Source organism: Festucalex cinctus, chromosome 1 (assembly GCF_051991245.1).
Source record: "Festucalex cinctus isolate MCC-2025b chromosome 1, RoL_Fcin_1.0, whole genome shotgun sequence".
Classification (NCBI taxonomy): Eukaryota; Metazoa; Chordata; class Actinopteri; order Syngnathiformes; family Syngnathidae; genus Festucalex; species Festucalex cinctus.
In genome coordinates, this window is record NC_135411.1 from 64,156,530 (window position 1) to 64,172,112 (window position 15,583).

The window sequence follows — 15,583 nt, forward strand, 5'->3', positions numbered from 1 at the left end:
CTCTAAATTTTCCTGGTCTTTAGCCGACCAAGGCCAATCTTTTGTTTTCTTTTCATTAGGATTTTTGCGCAATCGGGCATAAAGGGGTCTCGCAAATTTCTGGTAAAATGGAACATGATCTCGGACATAATTACACAATCCTAATATTTTCTGCAGTTCGTTCTCGGTCGTTGGTGGCAAAATTTGTTCTATCTTTTCTCGATACGCTTGCGACAGCCCCAAGTCTTCAAACACTTGGAATCCCAAGTAATCTACCTGAAACCTGGCAAGCTGACATTTTTTAAGATTTAGCTTCAATCCTGCCGCCGTCACTCGCTCGATTACGGCCTGCAAAGTTTCCAAATGTTCCTCCTCCGTGTCACTAGCAATAAACACATCATCAATGTATACTGTGACTGGGAGACCTTCCAAAATATGCAAGACAGCTGATTGAAATACGTTCGGGGAATTTTTATATCCCTGCGGCAACCGCTGCCAAACGTATGCTTTTCCTTTATGCGTAAACGCTGTTTTCCCTTGTGATGCTTTGGCAATTCTCAGGGAAAAAAATCCATTTGCAAGGTCAATACATGATTTATACTTTTTTACTCTTAGTGTTTTTAATGACGCCTGGGGGTTTATGAGGCTCGCTCGGTTGGCCACCGTACGGCGGTTCAAAGCTTTAAAGTTAATGACCGGCCTCCAACCCCCTCCTACCGCTTCAGGTTTTTTAACAGCTTGAATTGGGCTATTGGTAATCGGGTTTAGTTCTTCACGAATAATGCCAAGTGCTAATAATTCTTTTACAATTACCTCCATTTCGGCAACTGCTCCGGGGTTGAGGGGATATTGCCTTACGGGCGGATGTACCCCCCCACTTATAGTATGCATATATTTTGCTCCTAAATCACCGCAATCATTTTTAAAATGTGCGACAGCGGCTTTGTCTATAATTTCACCTAATTTCTTTTTCCCTTCCAGTGTCAATACACTGTCTTGAATCTGTTGAGCTTTTACGGCTGGTACATCTACTGACTTATACCATTCTTGATTAGGCATTATTTTTGTTGGGCCTACTCTCACTAATTTCGGTTTTAGTTTTTCCCATCTCTTTTTCGCAACCTGCTTTTTATTTTTAAACTTTTTCATTCCTTCTGCATCTTTTAACGTCAACAAATTGTGAGGTCCTACTACCCACACAATTCCCTTCCAAATTCCTACCGGCATTCTGGCAATCGAGCCATCAGCTACCATTACTTGTAGGTGTCCGATTTGTTTTAAGGCTCTACGGGTCATGGACACCTCAGCCCCTGTGTCTACTAAATAGGGTATTCCCTCCACCTTAGCATAAAGGTTATCCCCTACTCTGTAGACTCCTTCCAGGGTGACCCGTGCCTTTGTCTCCATTACTTTTCAGGCCCCCCGGAGGCCGCAGCCTTGCGCGCCTCGAGGAAGGCCTTCCTTTCTTCTGGGCTTAGTTTGTCAAATTCTTCTTTGGGCATGTACGCTGGACCTGGTCTTCGCGCTGTTGGCTGTTGTCTTGGTTGGGGCCTCGCCTGCTGTCCTGGCTGAGTGGCCGGTCTCTGATTTCCACTCGTTCTCTGTTGCTGAGGCCTCACATAGGGGACAGTCTGAACTGGTCGCTGAGCTCCCTGCTGGACTTGCTGTTCGTTCCCTCTGGTACGACTAGCGATTGGTCCGGTTCTCCTCTTCTCAGCATTATGTTTGTTCAAGCGATCCCACTTCTTAACGGAGGCTTCAATTTTCAACGTTGTACTATTCGGAGCCATTTTCACAAAGACAGCTTCGTTCCCTTTATCCTTAACAATCATCCGCAGCACCTTAATATACCTATTTGGCGATATAGCCTCTTTAATTTTGTGCCACACATTTAGCAGTGAAACGTCCCTTTTTAGTTGCTCCCTAGCCCTGTTGACATGGGCATCTTCATCTTCATCTTCGCCATCCACCCACCTTTCGTAGACCTGCTGTGGTGTTTCGTTTGGTCCGACGGGGCTGGCGATGATGTACTGGAGCCATAGCTTCTTCGCGCCATCTCCTCCTGGGGCATCCCTGATCATGGGCCATGTCTCAACTAAGTACTCTTTAGCTGTTTCTAGCCTACTTTTTTGGCGAACCAACTCTTTTAAGGTCTTAAACTGCTGCACATCACCTTCTATGTCGTGTGGCTGATTTATTGGGTTTGGTACTATTGTAGTTGATCCCAGCTGTGTCATGTATTGGGACTGCTGGTTCAAAAAGGCTCTTGGGGCCGCTGGTACAGTTAACGTAACCGCGGCTCCATCATTATCTGAATCTGAATTCAAATCATCGTCGGCTCTCAACTCGCATTTTGCTTTATCATTTATTGCTTTTTTGAGCCGTCTCAACATAAAATCATGTGCCACCGCCATGTAACCATCCCTGAAATTCTTAGTCAGGTCTTGGTGAGCAAGTAATGTGGTATATGGCGGAGCCTGTAAAATGTTAACAGCCTCGCGATAAGTTATTCGCACAGTTAAAGCCATTTTACTATCTAGCTTATTGAGCCAGGCAGGTGGATAAGGGCGATTTACTTGCCCTGCCTCGGGTATGTAAGCTTTTCGCCCATCCTTTGTCTCAATACATCCCAGGCTAACATCCCTAGCTATTCTTTCTGAGGACCGGTACACATCAAACGTGGGTTGAGGGTTCTTCTTTCTTCTATTCACTGGTCTTGTTACTATTTTTGGGTTCTGGCCGGGGTTGGCCGGGTCATCTTCTTCTGACGAGGTTGAGTCCCGGTCTTCATCAGCGGGGTTAGCGCCAATCGCGGTTGGGACAGGAGCTTGCTCTCCGCCGTCCTCCTCTTCACTCCCATCTTCTGGCAGGGGCACCGGCATCATGGGGGGTCGTCCCGGAAAGGGGTCCCGTGCTGTTCCAGGGGTAGATGTGACGGGGCTAAAAGTTACCGTTCCCCTCGGGGCTTTATTTTTCCCTTTCGGGGCCTGTCTACTTGGTCCCGCACGTTCTTCATCCTCTACCACCCGGGCAGCTCCTGACATCCCTCCACTTACCGGGGAAGGCACGGGAGTTGTTTTAACTGGGGATGGTGACTGGGGTGAGTCCCTGAGTTCTCCGGTTATTGTTTGCTGGAGCTGGCGTCGTTCACGATCTATCTGCCTACTGCGGGTTAAAATCTCATCTGTCACCGATTTAACTCGCTCCTCTCTCTGCTTTTTTGATATTCCTACCACAAATTCTACTCCCGATGGTGTTGTCACGGGAGTTTTAGCTCTTAAGGTGAAGGCCGCCACAGCTATGGACTCGGCCTGTTGCCACTGCATTTTCCCAGTTTTAATCCAGTTTACATCTATCACTATTCTCACCGCTCCTTCACTTAGCGCTTTGTCAACCCCTCTCTCCAATGCTTTTGCCATTTCATCCGCATACTGTGACTGCTCGTTTTTGGGGTTCCACTCTGTCCCTGGCACGTGAATTATCATGCCATAGGAAGTGTCCCCGCCACTAGTTTTTGCCGCTATTATTGGCCGCTGATAATTTTTCTGTAATTCCTGTTTAAGTTCTGATTCATATTCTTGTCCTGCTTCCTGCCTTAAAATATTCCTAAGCGCCTTACCATGTGGTTTTAGTGACCTGTCTGTAATTATCACTATAGCATCTCCCTGTATTCGCCAAGGGCTTCCCACATAATGACACAATGTCACTCCATTCCCGATTGAAACCTTCTTGGTTTCCTCCGGCAGCCCCTCCAGGGGCGCCGTCCTTATCAGGGGAGTCATTCTCACAATTATGCCCGAGCTTTCATCCTCTGAGGCTCCCGCGTCCTCCTCTACGGGGACACATGAGCCCGTACCATAAAAGCCCTCTTCACTAGCGGCTTCAGCAAACCGCTTCCTCGCCATTTGGAGCTCTTTCAACTCCGGTCGTTCCCAAAGGTTGAGGCTTAAAGCTTCAGTCCCCTTGGGATCTGCCAATTCCACCTTGACATGCATTTTCTCGGCAAGGGATTTTATTGTCGGGTCCCACTGGACTCCGGTACTAACCACTTCCATCACATTATACACATCCAACAACATAGACCACCAGTGGACCCAAAGGCCCACCGTCCCAGAGGTGCATCCCTCCTGGGGGTGGTTTATTACTACTGTCGCTATGCCCATTATTTCGGGAAATTCACTCACGAACATTCCCGTTCCCTTCACCGCCTTTTCCACCTCGACTGCGAGGTCTGTCGGACGGATCGAAGGGTTGTTTATTTCCAGGTGCCTTCTGGCTCCTGGTGGCCATCGATCTACACCTTCACCCAGTAGCATAATTACTACTGGTATATCTACTTGTTCTAGAGGACGGAATTCAGGCCTGAATCCCGCTCCCCTCTCTGTAGGGCTGGGAGATTTCTCCCTCCCATTTTTCCCTATCAATTTTTCCATTACTTCACTAGCGTGTTTTATAGCCCGCTTTGCTTCTTATTGTAGGAGTGGAGCTATCTATTTCCGAAGCCTACCCGTGTACTTTGGGTTACAGGGACGTACTATAGCTCCTGGTTACTCAGCTCCGTACCCGCGTACGATGCCTCTACTTTTACCGGGACTACCGACTTCGGGTTTCCTACCTTTACTCGTCGTCGGATGTCCTCTCTCAAACGGTGGGGTGCACTGTCCTTCCAAATCGGTTGTAATCCACTCCGCTTCCCTTTTTCGGGCTGTGACCGTCTTCTTGTGCCAATGGACACTCCTGTCAAAACCGAAAAAGGCTGCTTCCACTAGAACATTAGTCTAGTGGAAACTCCTACCTTTCCTCCTTGGTTCTCAACGACTTTCTTCTTGTGCCGATGGACACTCCTGTCAAAACCGAAAAAGGCTGCTTCCACTAGAACATTAGTCTAGTGGAAACACCTACCTTTCCCCGTCGGTCTCGACGACTTTCTTCTTGTGCCGATGGACACTCCTGTCAAAACCGAAAAAGGCTGCTTCCACTAGAACATTAGTCTAGTGGAAACACCTACCTTTCCCCGTCGGTCTCGACGACTTTCTTCTTGTGCCGATGGACACTCCTGTCAAAACCGAAAAAGGCTGCTTCCACTAGAACATTAGTCTAGTGGAAACACCTACCTTTCCCCGTCGGTCTCGACGACTTTCTTCTTGTGCCGATGGACACTCCTGTCAAAACCGAAAAAGGCTGCTTCCACTAGAACATTAGTCTAGTGGAAACACCTACCTTTCCCCGTCGGTCTCGACGACTTTCTTCTTGTGCCAATGGACACTCCTGTCGGGAACCGAAATTTAAAAGTTTCTCAAAAACACCAGGAGAAAAGGCAAGGGAAAGGAAATCAAGCTTTGGTCTACAGCGTCAACCTCTGTCAACGTGTCTACTATCAACGAAAAGGGACTATATATTTCTTCAGGCACCCCGCAATAACTAAGCAAAGAATATGGTAATCTTGCTAAATACGGACACCTGTGATAACAATAAAATAAAATAGGCCACCGCACCCAATTTGGAAGACCTAAATGCCGTAAACCATAGTTTATCATTACACTATTAAAGGAGACTGCTTCTCTTCAAGCAGCTCTCCACCACTAACTCTAACTGTTCAAACTGTTCAAGCCCTCCTCCTCTTTGTGGGCGGGCTTGTACCACCCCTTGACTCAGCCCCTCCCTCAGGAATGCGCGGCGCAGCGCGCTCTACCAGGTACACTGTCAGTACCCTCACAGCCGACCGAAGCAGCAGGTCGCTGTCAAAGCCCATTCACTTTTGAATGGCTTCCTCACACTCAGCCTCCGTTCGAGTGTAAGTCTCCTGGGGGGCCAGTCACCGTTCTTTTAACACAAAATAGTACAATCAACTTCAATTCAAAAATCACACTAGATTTCCACAATTAAAGCAGTTCTTTTCCATGAAACACTATTCATCAAAGAGACTATTTTTGTGTTAGCTCAAGGTCGTCTGACATGACAATTTATCAGCGAGCTCGCCGTCAACTCCAAGCACTGTGCCCACAGCTCAAAGTCGCGCTTACTCGGGTTCCTCTTTTGGGCTTCGACCGACCCCGATTTTGCAATAATGAGTCAATCGAGCCCCACGTATGGGCGCCACATGTCAACTTCCGCTTACCCGCAGGACTAAATCGGGAAAAATGTCCTGATCGACTCTCCAATCAATGGGTCAGTGATTCCCCTTTTCCCTCACCGGCTCTAAGGCGTCAACGTGAGGGGACGGAAATTAGTTAAGCCGATATATCGAAGTAGACTCACCTAGGTTTGTTCACTGTCTTCTTATCATGAGGTCAACCCGTCTTCATCCACCTATTAATCCTGAATGAGCAACCACACAAAACCCAGGAATAATAGCCTGAACACCTCACTTACTTGGCAGCTCCACTTCTCTTAGTTGTTTGCATTTGTTATTGACCTAGTCATTTAATAATCCTTGTTAGGATCATACGGACTTGTTTCACATCAAGCAGGAGTATTCGACTTTATTAATATAAAATGGAAACCTTCATCACTTATTATTAAAATGCACTTACCTCTTTTCCAAACGTCCGCGGCCACTGCCCGTCTCGAAGGAAAAACAACGAGGTCTTATAAAATGACCTGGACTTTCTCAAAACGTCCCAAAATAATAAAACAAAAATGAAATCAACAAATAAACAAATAAACTAATAAATTCACAATCGGTTTTTAATATTCTTTATTAGGACTCCTAATATATCTAATTAATTAATAAAGTAAAAAACCGAAGGAAACAAACAAAATAATTAAATCAAGGATTGTCTTTCAATAGTTTTATTTTCAAATAATGATATGAACATAAAAGCAATTTTCAAATTCTTCAATGCGCATTCGCCAAACGCAGGGCGCAATTATAGACTTCAAAAATCACAATTACAATTGAAATTAAAATTCATAAAATATAAAATAAAATAGAAAAAGGGAAATCAAACATAATTATTTAAACCTTTAAATAAAGCCTTCTAAGATTGATCACTTCTTCAAAGAGCTCAAGACCTAATTTTAAAATAAGACGTTTTTGGCTAAAAATAAATTGAAGATATGGAAGTGTGTTAAAATGGCTCCGTCCCTACACGCGATTAACCGTTCATAACTTCCTCTTAAACATCTTATTCAATAAAGCATTGTACATTACCCAATTTGGAGAGAAAAGTCCCGTTCGCAGCTAACAGCCAAAGGTCCTCCGTAAAAAACCTAAGTCCTATCACTCTGCTGTACGCTTTCTCTAACGACACACTCCTCACGGGTTGATCGCTTCACGACAAAGAGCTGAAAGCTCGGAGCCCCGATCGTTGCCAGGGGCAATCTTTTATAACCTTGGTTGCGTCACAGCATCTCCTTGGTAACGGTGGTCTTCCGCCGGTCGTTCCAGTCACTTGTAGTCTCTTCATAAATCCATGCGCTGAGATGAAGTAGGACGCCACATATGTTCACGGGCACATACAATTGAGTAACAAGCGCGTAATATTGGAGCTCATTCTTTTCACACAAGCATACACAGGAAACTGGTTGCTAAGCTACACACACCACAGAGCTTGGCCAGTTCCTGTTATTCAAACAAAAATACATTTCAACTTACGTGGAGCTTTCTGCGTAGCAGCTTTCTGCGTAGCTTTCTGCGTACATATGCACGTAGGGCAATGTATCCATCTTACGTGGGGCAATGTGCTCACTCTACATGGGGCACTACGCCATCTTAAGTTGCCATATGCCATCTTACGTGGCCATATGCCATCTTAAGTGGGGCAATATGCTATACGTGGGGCAATACGCCATCTTAAGTTGCCATAGACATGGCAACAACCCAATGTGGGGCCAAAAAGTCACAGTTACAATTCTAACGGTCTTGGCTCTTAACGTGGAGCTATTAAACATCAAATCAATGATAATATTCTTAACCAAACTTATGCAAGCATGAATAACATGTATACACACGACATGTCAAATCCCAAAACCTCTCAGGGAATCTCAACAGGTTAATTCTTTTCATTTGTTACACATCTTGTATGACAATGCTGAGAGAAAACATTTTACATACAGGCAATCTCGACACTCAATGCAGTTACAGCAATCTTATCAGCGATAATAGACAGTATCGCATGTAAATAAAAGGAAATAAAAGACAGCAAAGTTTCACAGTGGCTTCAATGTGCTGTAAGCATTGATCCATAATTCAGGTTAACAATTGTCGAATGAAGATTGTGTTTTGTGTGTATTATTATTTAATTCAGGATACCTTCATTTACTTATTTATTATATATTAATACGTGGGGCTTCAGGATAACGTTATTTATTTGTAAACGTAAGGCTTTATTATTACAACGTGGGGATATATCAAACTTCAAAATGTGGGGCAATACGGTTAAAACGTGGGGCTTAATAAGGGATGACCTGTCCCTGCTAAGCAGGCGACCCTGGTTGCTTAGGTTTGGCGGCATCTGGTGGTTACCTTGGGGAACTACACCCAGAGGCCAAAGTGTGATTTTGTCAGCCCTATAGACACCAATTCCTTGATCTTATGGACACTAATTGATCTCTAATTCTAGAATTGAGTTCAGTCCATAAGTTGTCATTTAATTTATACATGATATGGCGCAGCATCTGACCCACTCGATCCCACTCAATTCGACAGGCTGCATTTGCCACATACAGAAGTGGCCCGTCACATATCCAATCGGTTTCCTAAAACCATTTGAGTTTTACAGTGTACGTACTTATAAGTAGTTATAACTACATCATGGGAGTGCTTTTGCCACCTCTGCTTAAGGTGAAGATGAGTGAGTGCGTTGCTGACCATGGCCCTCCATTTTGATGCCGTAGTTGATGGACGCCTTACTCGGGTCACTCTCGATAACGATTCCTCCAATGAGAGTGACATCAAATGGAGCGAAGACATTGGCGTTGTCGTCGCAAGCGATGTCCAAACCAAGGTGAGTACTGTTCCCTCTGGATGACAACACGCGCACACGCGTCTAAAAGTAAGTCATATCTCACATCTACTGGAGTTATTAGGTCCAGCCACTTTACATTTGGGCCCCGCAGCGGCCTTCACCCCAAATGTCAGCTGTCCTCGGGTTGTTGCTCGGATTCCCCTGGCATAGCTAGCCAAATTTCACGCCACACATCAGAGCAACACACAACCATATATACGCACACAAGATTAGCACGGGAACACAACAGAACCGCCACGTTCGTCATCATCTTCATCGACTCCACCTGGGCCTTAGCTCAGCTTTTATCTGCAGGCACGATAAAGCCCCTCGTTTAAGAACAATACCAACATTCCGGCTGGCAGCGAGTTAAGTCAACAAATCATGGCAATGATGGCACGCAATGAGCAAGGTTTCGGTTTGTGCCAGTGACGCTTGCCTATGTTTTGTTGAGATTATGTGCAGACTGGCCTGCTTGACAAGTGTCAAGAGTTCTTGTTGAGCAAGAATGGCGAGTAATTATCAGATTTCATGTACCAAAAAAAGAGAAAAACAAACAAACAAACAAACAAAACAAAACAGTATGATACTACCAAATATTCTCGTTCACTTTTTTTGATTTACCTTTATGTGAGTTCTTCCCATATGTATGCAAGTCTACTTATAGGAAGTTGTGTAACATATATTATTCAAATGAAAAATTAAAATATGGATCAATTTTATCCTGAAAAATTGCATTAAATTAATCCCACTTCGGAGGAGGATATTAGACTGTGATCCCAAGTATTAGTTTCACATATACTCATTAATAAATAAAGTATTTCATGCATTTCCTGGAATTAATAGTGTAAAGGGATATTGTTAATAAACGAAACTGAGTCATTTTTATACTTTTTTAAAGAAGGAAAATTCCACAAATGTTAAAAAATCTAATAAAAAAATTAAATGAAAATCTTCAACCCAAAATTTAAAAGGGAAGTCAAATCCAAACATTTCTTAGTAAAATGTTGTACGTGCCTCCACTAGTCTCAACACAGCATTCAGATTAATATTGTGTTTGTCCTGAGCAACTATGACACGATTTTTAATGGACAGCATATGGCAAAATGCTTTTGCATTTTGGTTTATCAAAGCCTTGAAGTCTACAAAACACTTTCTGTCCCCACCTCTGCGATTCTATAGGGGTGTCATTTTTGTCTGTCACCTGATTCTGTCCTCAGGTGGAATAGAACATTTGTTGCATAATAGTGTGTATATTTGCAGAAGGATGAAACCCTAATGCCTGCTCAGTATTATTTTATTCTTGATTGATGGTCATTTTTAGTAAATTTATTTTGCTACCCATTTTCTGTTGTGTGACGTGGGCGGACTCATAACTGTGTATGTGGAGAGAAGAACGTGTTGGAAGAGAAGAAACAATCAAACACCACTTGACCATCCGAACCTGTTTTATTCTGGATCTTGAAGCTACACCGTACACTGTCATCACATCCGAATGACACCTACCAGGGTGTGCCATTATTCAGCTTTCATTTGGTGTTTGCTTTCTTCTAAAAGAGCAAGTTGGATTCATCCATATCAAATGTTTTCCATTATGCTGAAGCTTTAGATTTTACCACTGGTTATGAATTTTGAACAAAATGAGAACGGTACTATTGCGCACTTGCATTAGGCTGGACAGCCCACGAAAACGGGCGAATTTCAAGAAAACAAAATGTGGTTTAAATAACAAAAAACAACTTCAGAAACGTTTCTGGTAGCAATTCCCATGATTTGTAGTAGCCTACTGTAATCTAATAGATAAATATTATCCTATGATCTATTGCCATGTTTGGACCGGTCATCAAAGTGGCCACGCCCCGAGCCTCAGAAGTAACCCGAGGGGTCACTCTTATCGCACATCTGTACATGCACGTGCGAGGTGATTCCCGGGTAGACGCTCTGCATGGGCAACATGACGCCAATACGTTGGCCCTGGCTCACGAATCCTGAAGTCTTGTCCGGGTTCACGTAGAAGAGTTTGAAACAAAGACCTGCATGGAGGAGATGGGGGAAGCTCAAAGTCAGTGATGGGAAGTGACAGAGAAAACATCTGGATTTTGGCCCGTTTTACTGCCAATTCTCCTCTCATAGATGCACACGAGTGCGTTGCTGACCTTGGCCCTCCATTTGGATGCCGTTGTTGATGGCCGCCTTACTGGGGTCGGTGTAAACAATGACTCCTCGTTTGAGAGTGACGTCAAACGGAGCGTAGACCTCGGAGTCGTCATTGCAAGCGATGTCCAAACCGTCGTGAGTCCTGGTCCCCCTGGACGACAACACACACGTCAACAAGTCCCCACCAAAAAAATAAATAAATAAATAAATCAACTCGAGTCAATCGGTTCAGCAACCTTACCTTGGCGCTTTGTAGTGGCCTTGACCCCAAGTGTCTGAGATCCTCTGGTTGTTGGCAGGATTCCCCTGGCATAGCTGGCCAAATTTCAGGCCCTCACACACACACACCAGAGCTACACACAACCATATACACGCACACAGGATTAGCACGAGATGGGACAGATGAAGGTTTTGAGAAACGCCCGGTCGAGTTCTCACCCAGCAGAGCTGCGAGCAGAGCCACGTTCGTCGTCATCTTCATCGCAATGACTCCACCTGGCCCTCAGCTCAGCTTTTAGCCACGGCACGATAACGCTGACAGGGACAGCCCGCCCCTCGCTTACAACATTACCAAAAGTCCGGCTGGCAGCAAGTTGTTCAGTCAACAAATGGCCGGTTTGTGGTGACGCGCTCCACTTTGTTGAGATTGGGTGCAGAGCTGGCTTGCTTGATGAGTGTCAAAGTTCTTGTTGAGCAAGAATGGAAAGTCTTATCATGTAACATGTAACCCCCCCCCCCCCAAAAAAAAAATAAAAATAAATAAAAAATAAATAAATCAATCGTCACTGCGTAAATATTCATGTTCACTTTTCGATCAACCTTTGTGTGACTTGTTTCCTGTATGCGCATTTAGTGAAGCTGGGCCAATGTTAATCCTTGACTCTCATTTTCTCCAGGTAGCACCACTTTTTCTAAGAATGCAATTGTGGCTGTCATCTGATATTTGTCTACCCTCAGGATGGAACAGGACAGTGGGGAACATTTAGTGTGTACATTTGCAGAATGATGAAACCCGTATGTTTTGTCAAGTTTATTTTGCTACCGACTGTCATCATATCCAAATAACGCCTATCAGGGTGTGCCATTATTTAACTTTCATTTGCTGTTTGCTTTCTTCTTCTTCTTACAATAATCTACTCTGCCACAGTACTCAGAAGCTATTTGAAGTTAGAGAGAGTCTTTATGGTACAAGTGTCTACAAAAAAAAATCAAAATAAGAACAAATATTAAGCAAAAGTGTGTTTCTGTAAGAGGTGTGAATTTGTGGAATAATTTTGCTACTGACTTGGAAAGATGCAAGTCAATTTCTGAGTTTAAAAGTAAAGTTCAAGAGCATTATTTAAATCAGACATGAGCTAGTAAAATTGCAGAAATGTATTTTTTTTCCCCCGATGTACCATTATAACTGTAATGACAATTGTATATGTTGACAAATGTACGCATGCGTGCAATTGTTTACACGAGCAATATTACATCCATCCATCCATCCATCTTCTTCCGCTTATCCGGGGTCGGGTCGCGGGGGCAGCAGCTTCAGGAGGGAAACCCAGACTTCCCTCTCCCCAGCCACTTCAACCAGCTCCTCCGGTGGGATCCCAAGGCGTTCCCAGGCCAGCCGAGAGACATAGTCTCTCCAGCGTGTCCTGGGTCGTCCCCGGGGCCTCCCACAAGTGGGACATGCCCGGAACACCTCCCCAGGGAGGCGTCTAGGAGGCATCCGAACCAGATGCCCGAGCCACCTCAGCTGGCTCCTCTCAACGCGGAGGAGCAGCGGCTCGACTCTGAGTCCCTCCCGGATGACCGAGCTTCTCACCCTATCTCTAAGGGAGAGCCCGGACACCCTGCGGAGGAAACTCATTTCGGCCGCTTGTATCCGGGATCTCGTTCTTCCGGTCACGACCCACAGCTCGTGACCATAGGTGAGGGTTGGAACGTAGATCGACCGGTAAATCGAGAGCTTTGCCTTTTGGCTCAGCTCTTTCTTCACCACGACGGACCGATACAGAGTCCGCATCACTGCAGACGCTGCACCGATCCGCCTGTCGATCTCCCGCTCCATCCTACCCTCACTCGTGAACAAGACCCCAAGATACTTGAACTCCTCCACTTGGGGCAGGATCTCATCCCCGACCTGAAGACGACACTCCACCCTTTTCCGACTGAGGACCATGGTCTCGGATTTGGAGGTGCTGATCCTCATCCCAGCCGCTTCACACTCGGCTGCGAACCGCTCCAGTGAGAGCTGAAGGTCCCGGCCTGATGAAGCCAACAGCACCACATCATCTGCAAAGAGCAGAGATGCAATGCTGAGGCCACCAAACCGGAACCCCTCCACTCCTCGGCTGCGCCTAGAAATTCTGTCCATAAAAGTTATGAACAGAATCGGTGACAAAGGGCAACCTTGGCGGAGTCCAACCCTCACCGGAAACGAATCCGACTTACTGCCGGCAATGCGGACCAAACTCTGGCAACGGTCGTACAGGGACCGAACAGCCCGTAACAAGGGGCCCGGCACCCCGTACTCCCGAAGCACCCCCCACAGAACTCCCCGAGGGACACGGTCGAACGCCTTCTCCAGATCCACAAAACACATGTGGACTGGTTGAGCGAACTCCCACGCACCCTCGAGGATCCTGCGGAGGGTGTAGAGCTGGTCCACTGTTCCACGGCCAGGACGAAAACCACACTGCTCCTCCTGGATCCGAGATTCGACCTCCCGACGGACCCTCCTCTCCAGCACCCCTGAATAGACCTTACCAGGGAGGCTGAGGAGTGTGATCCCTCTGTAGTTGGAACACACCCTCCGGTCCCCCTTCTTAAAAAGGGGGACCACCACCCCGGTCTGCCAATCCAGAGGCACTGTCCCCGATGTCCACGCGATGTTGTAGAGGCGTGTCAACCACGACAGCCCCACAACATCCAGAGTCTTTAGGAACTCCGGGCGGATCTCATCCACCCCCGGGGCCCTGCCACCGAGGAGCTTTCCAACCACCTCAGTGACTTCGACCCCAGAGATAGGAGAGCCCACCCCAGAGTCCCCAGACTCTGCTTCCTCAAAAGGAGACGTGTTGGTGGAATTGAGGAGGTCTTCGAAGTATTCCCCCCACCGCTTCACGACGTCCCGAGTCGAGGTCAGCAGCACCCCATCGCCACTATACACAGTGTTAATGGTGCACTGCTTTCCTCTCCCGAGACGCCGGATGGTGGACCAGAATTTCCTCGAAGCCGTCCGGAAGTCGTTTTCCATGGCCTCACCGAACTCCTCCCATGCCCGAGTTTTTGCCTCAGCAACCGCCGAAGCCGCGTTCCGCTTGGCCATCCGGTACCTGTCAGCTGCCTCCGGAGTCCGACAGGCCAAAAAGGCCCGATAGGACTCCTTCTTCAGCTTGACGGCATCCCTTACCGCTGGTGTCCACCAGCGGGTTCGAAGATTGCCGCCGCGACAGGCACCGACCACCTTACGGCCACAGCTCCGATCGGCCGCCTCAACAATGGAGGCGCGGAACATGGTCCATTCGGACTCAATGTCCCCCACCTCCCCCGAGACAAGGGAGAAGCTCTGCCGGAGGTGGGCATTGAAACTCTTTCTGACAGGGGATTCCGCCAGACGTTCCCAGCAAACCCTCACAATACGTTTGGGTCTGCCAGGTCGGACCGGCATCTTCCCCCACCATCGGAGCCAACACACCACCAGGTGGTGATCAGTTGACAGCTCCGCCCCTCTCTTCACCCGAGTGTCCAAAACATGCGGCCGCAAATCCGATGACACGACTACAAAGTCGATCATCGAACTGCGGCCTAGGGTGTCCTGGTGCCAAGTGCACATATGGACACCCTTATGCTTGAACATGGTGTTCGTTATGGACAAACCGTGACGAGCACAGAAGTCCAATAACAGAACACCGCTCGGGTTCCGATCAGGGGGGCCGTTCCTCCCAATCACGCCCCTCCAGGTCTCACTGTCATTCCCCACGTGAGCGTTGAAGTCCCCCAGCAGGACGAGGGAGTCCCCAGAGGGAGCGCTCTCCAGCACACCCTCCACGGACTCCAAGAAGGGTGGGTACTCTGAGCTGCTGTTTGGTGCATATGCACAAACAACAGTCAGGACCCGTCCCCCCACCCGAGGGCGGAGGGAGGCTACCCTCTCGTCCACCGGGGTAAACCCCAACGTACAGGCGCCGAGCCGGGGGGCAATAAGTATGCCCACACCTGCTCTGCGCCTCACACCGTGGGCAACTCCAGAGTGGAAGAGAGTCCAACCCCTCTCAAGAGGACTGGTACCAGAGCCCAAGCCGTGTGTGGAGGCGAGTCCGACTATGTCTAGTCGGAACTTCTCGGCCTCGCACACCAGCTCGGGCTCCTTCCCTGCCAGAGAGGTGACATTCCATGTCCCATGAGCCAGCTTCTGTAGCCGGGGGTCGGTCCGCCAAGGTCTCCTCCCTTGGCCGCCACCCAGCCCACACTGCACCCGACCCCTTTGGCCCCTCCCACCGGTGGTG

At 47.2% G+C, this 15,583-nt stretch overlaps 1 protein-coding gene and 1 long non-coding RNA gene across 2 annotated transcripts in view; one reads left to right on the forward strand and one right to left on the reverse strand.

Moving 5' to 3' along the window:
- LOC144004601 (uncharacterized) overlaps positions 1-15,583 on the forward strand; it is a 38,183-nt gene that overhangs the window by 11,977 nt on the left and 10,623 nt on the right. Inside the window, exon 2 of the long non-coding RNA XR_013279413.1 lies at positions 8,630-8,927. This is a non-coding gene — a long non-coding RNA (uncharacterized LOC144004601). The remainder of the gene's footprint in view (positions 1-8,629; positions 8,928-15,583) is intronic.
- On the reverse strand, positions 10,358-11,691 carry LOC144004593 (leukocyte cell-derived chemotaxin-2-like). The gene is made up of 4 exons (XM_077501911.1): positions 11,523-11,691; positions 11,326-11,437; positions 11,084-11,235; positions 10,358-10,960 (listed from the first exon to the last, which is right to left on the reverse strand). The coding sequence occupies exons 1-4, from the start codon at positions 11,563-11,565 to the stop codon at positions 10,794-10,796; spliced, it is 474 nt and encodes a 157-aa protein (XP_077358037.1). The 5' UTR covers positions 11,566-11,691; the 3' UTR covers positions 10,358-10,793.

Bases quoted from the DNA above. Each gene is read 5' to 3' on its own strand.
- LOC144004593 (XM_077501911.1), bottom strand. From the start codon at position 11,565: ATGAAGATGACGACGAACGTGGCTCTGCTCGCAGCTCTGCTGG. The intron at 11,438-11,522 runs GTGAGAACTCGA...GGTTGTGTGTAG, and splicing joins TCTGCTCGCAGCTCTGCTGG to CTCTGGTGTGTGTGTGTGAG. The intron at 11,236-11,325 runs GTAAGGTTGCTG...GTTGTCGTCCAG, and splicing joins GGCCACTACAAAGCGCCAAG to GGGGACCAGGACTCACGACG.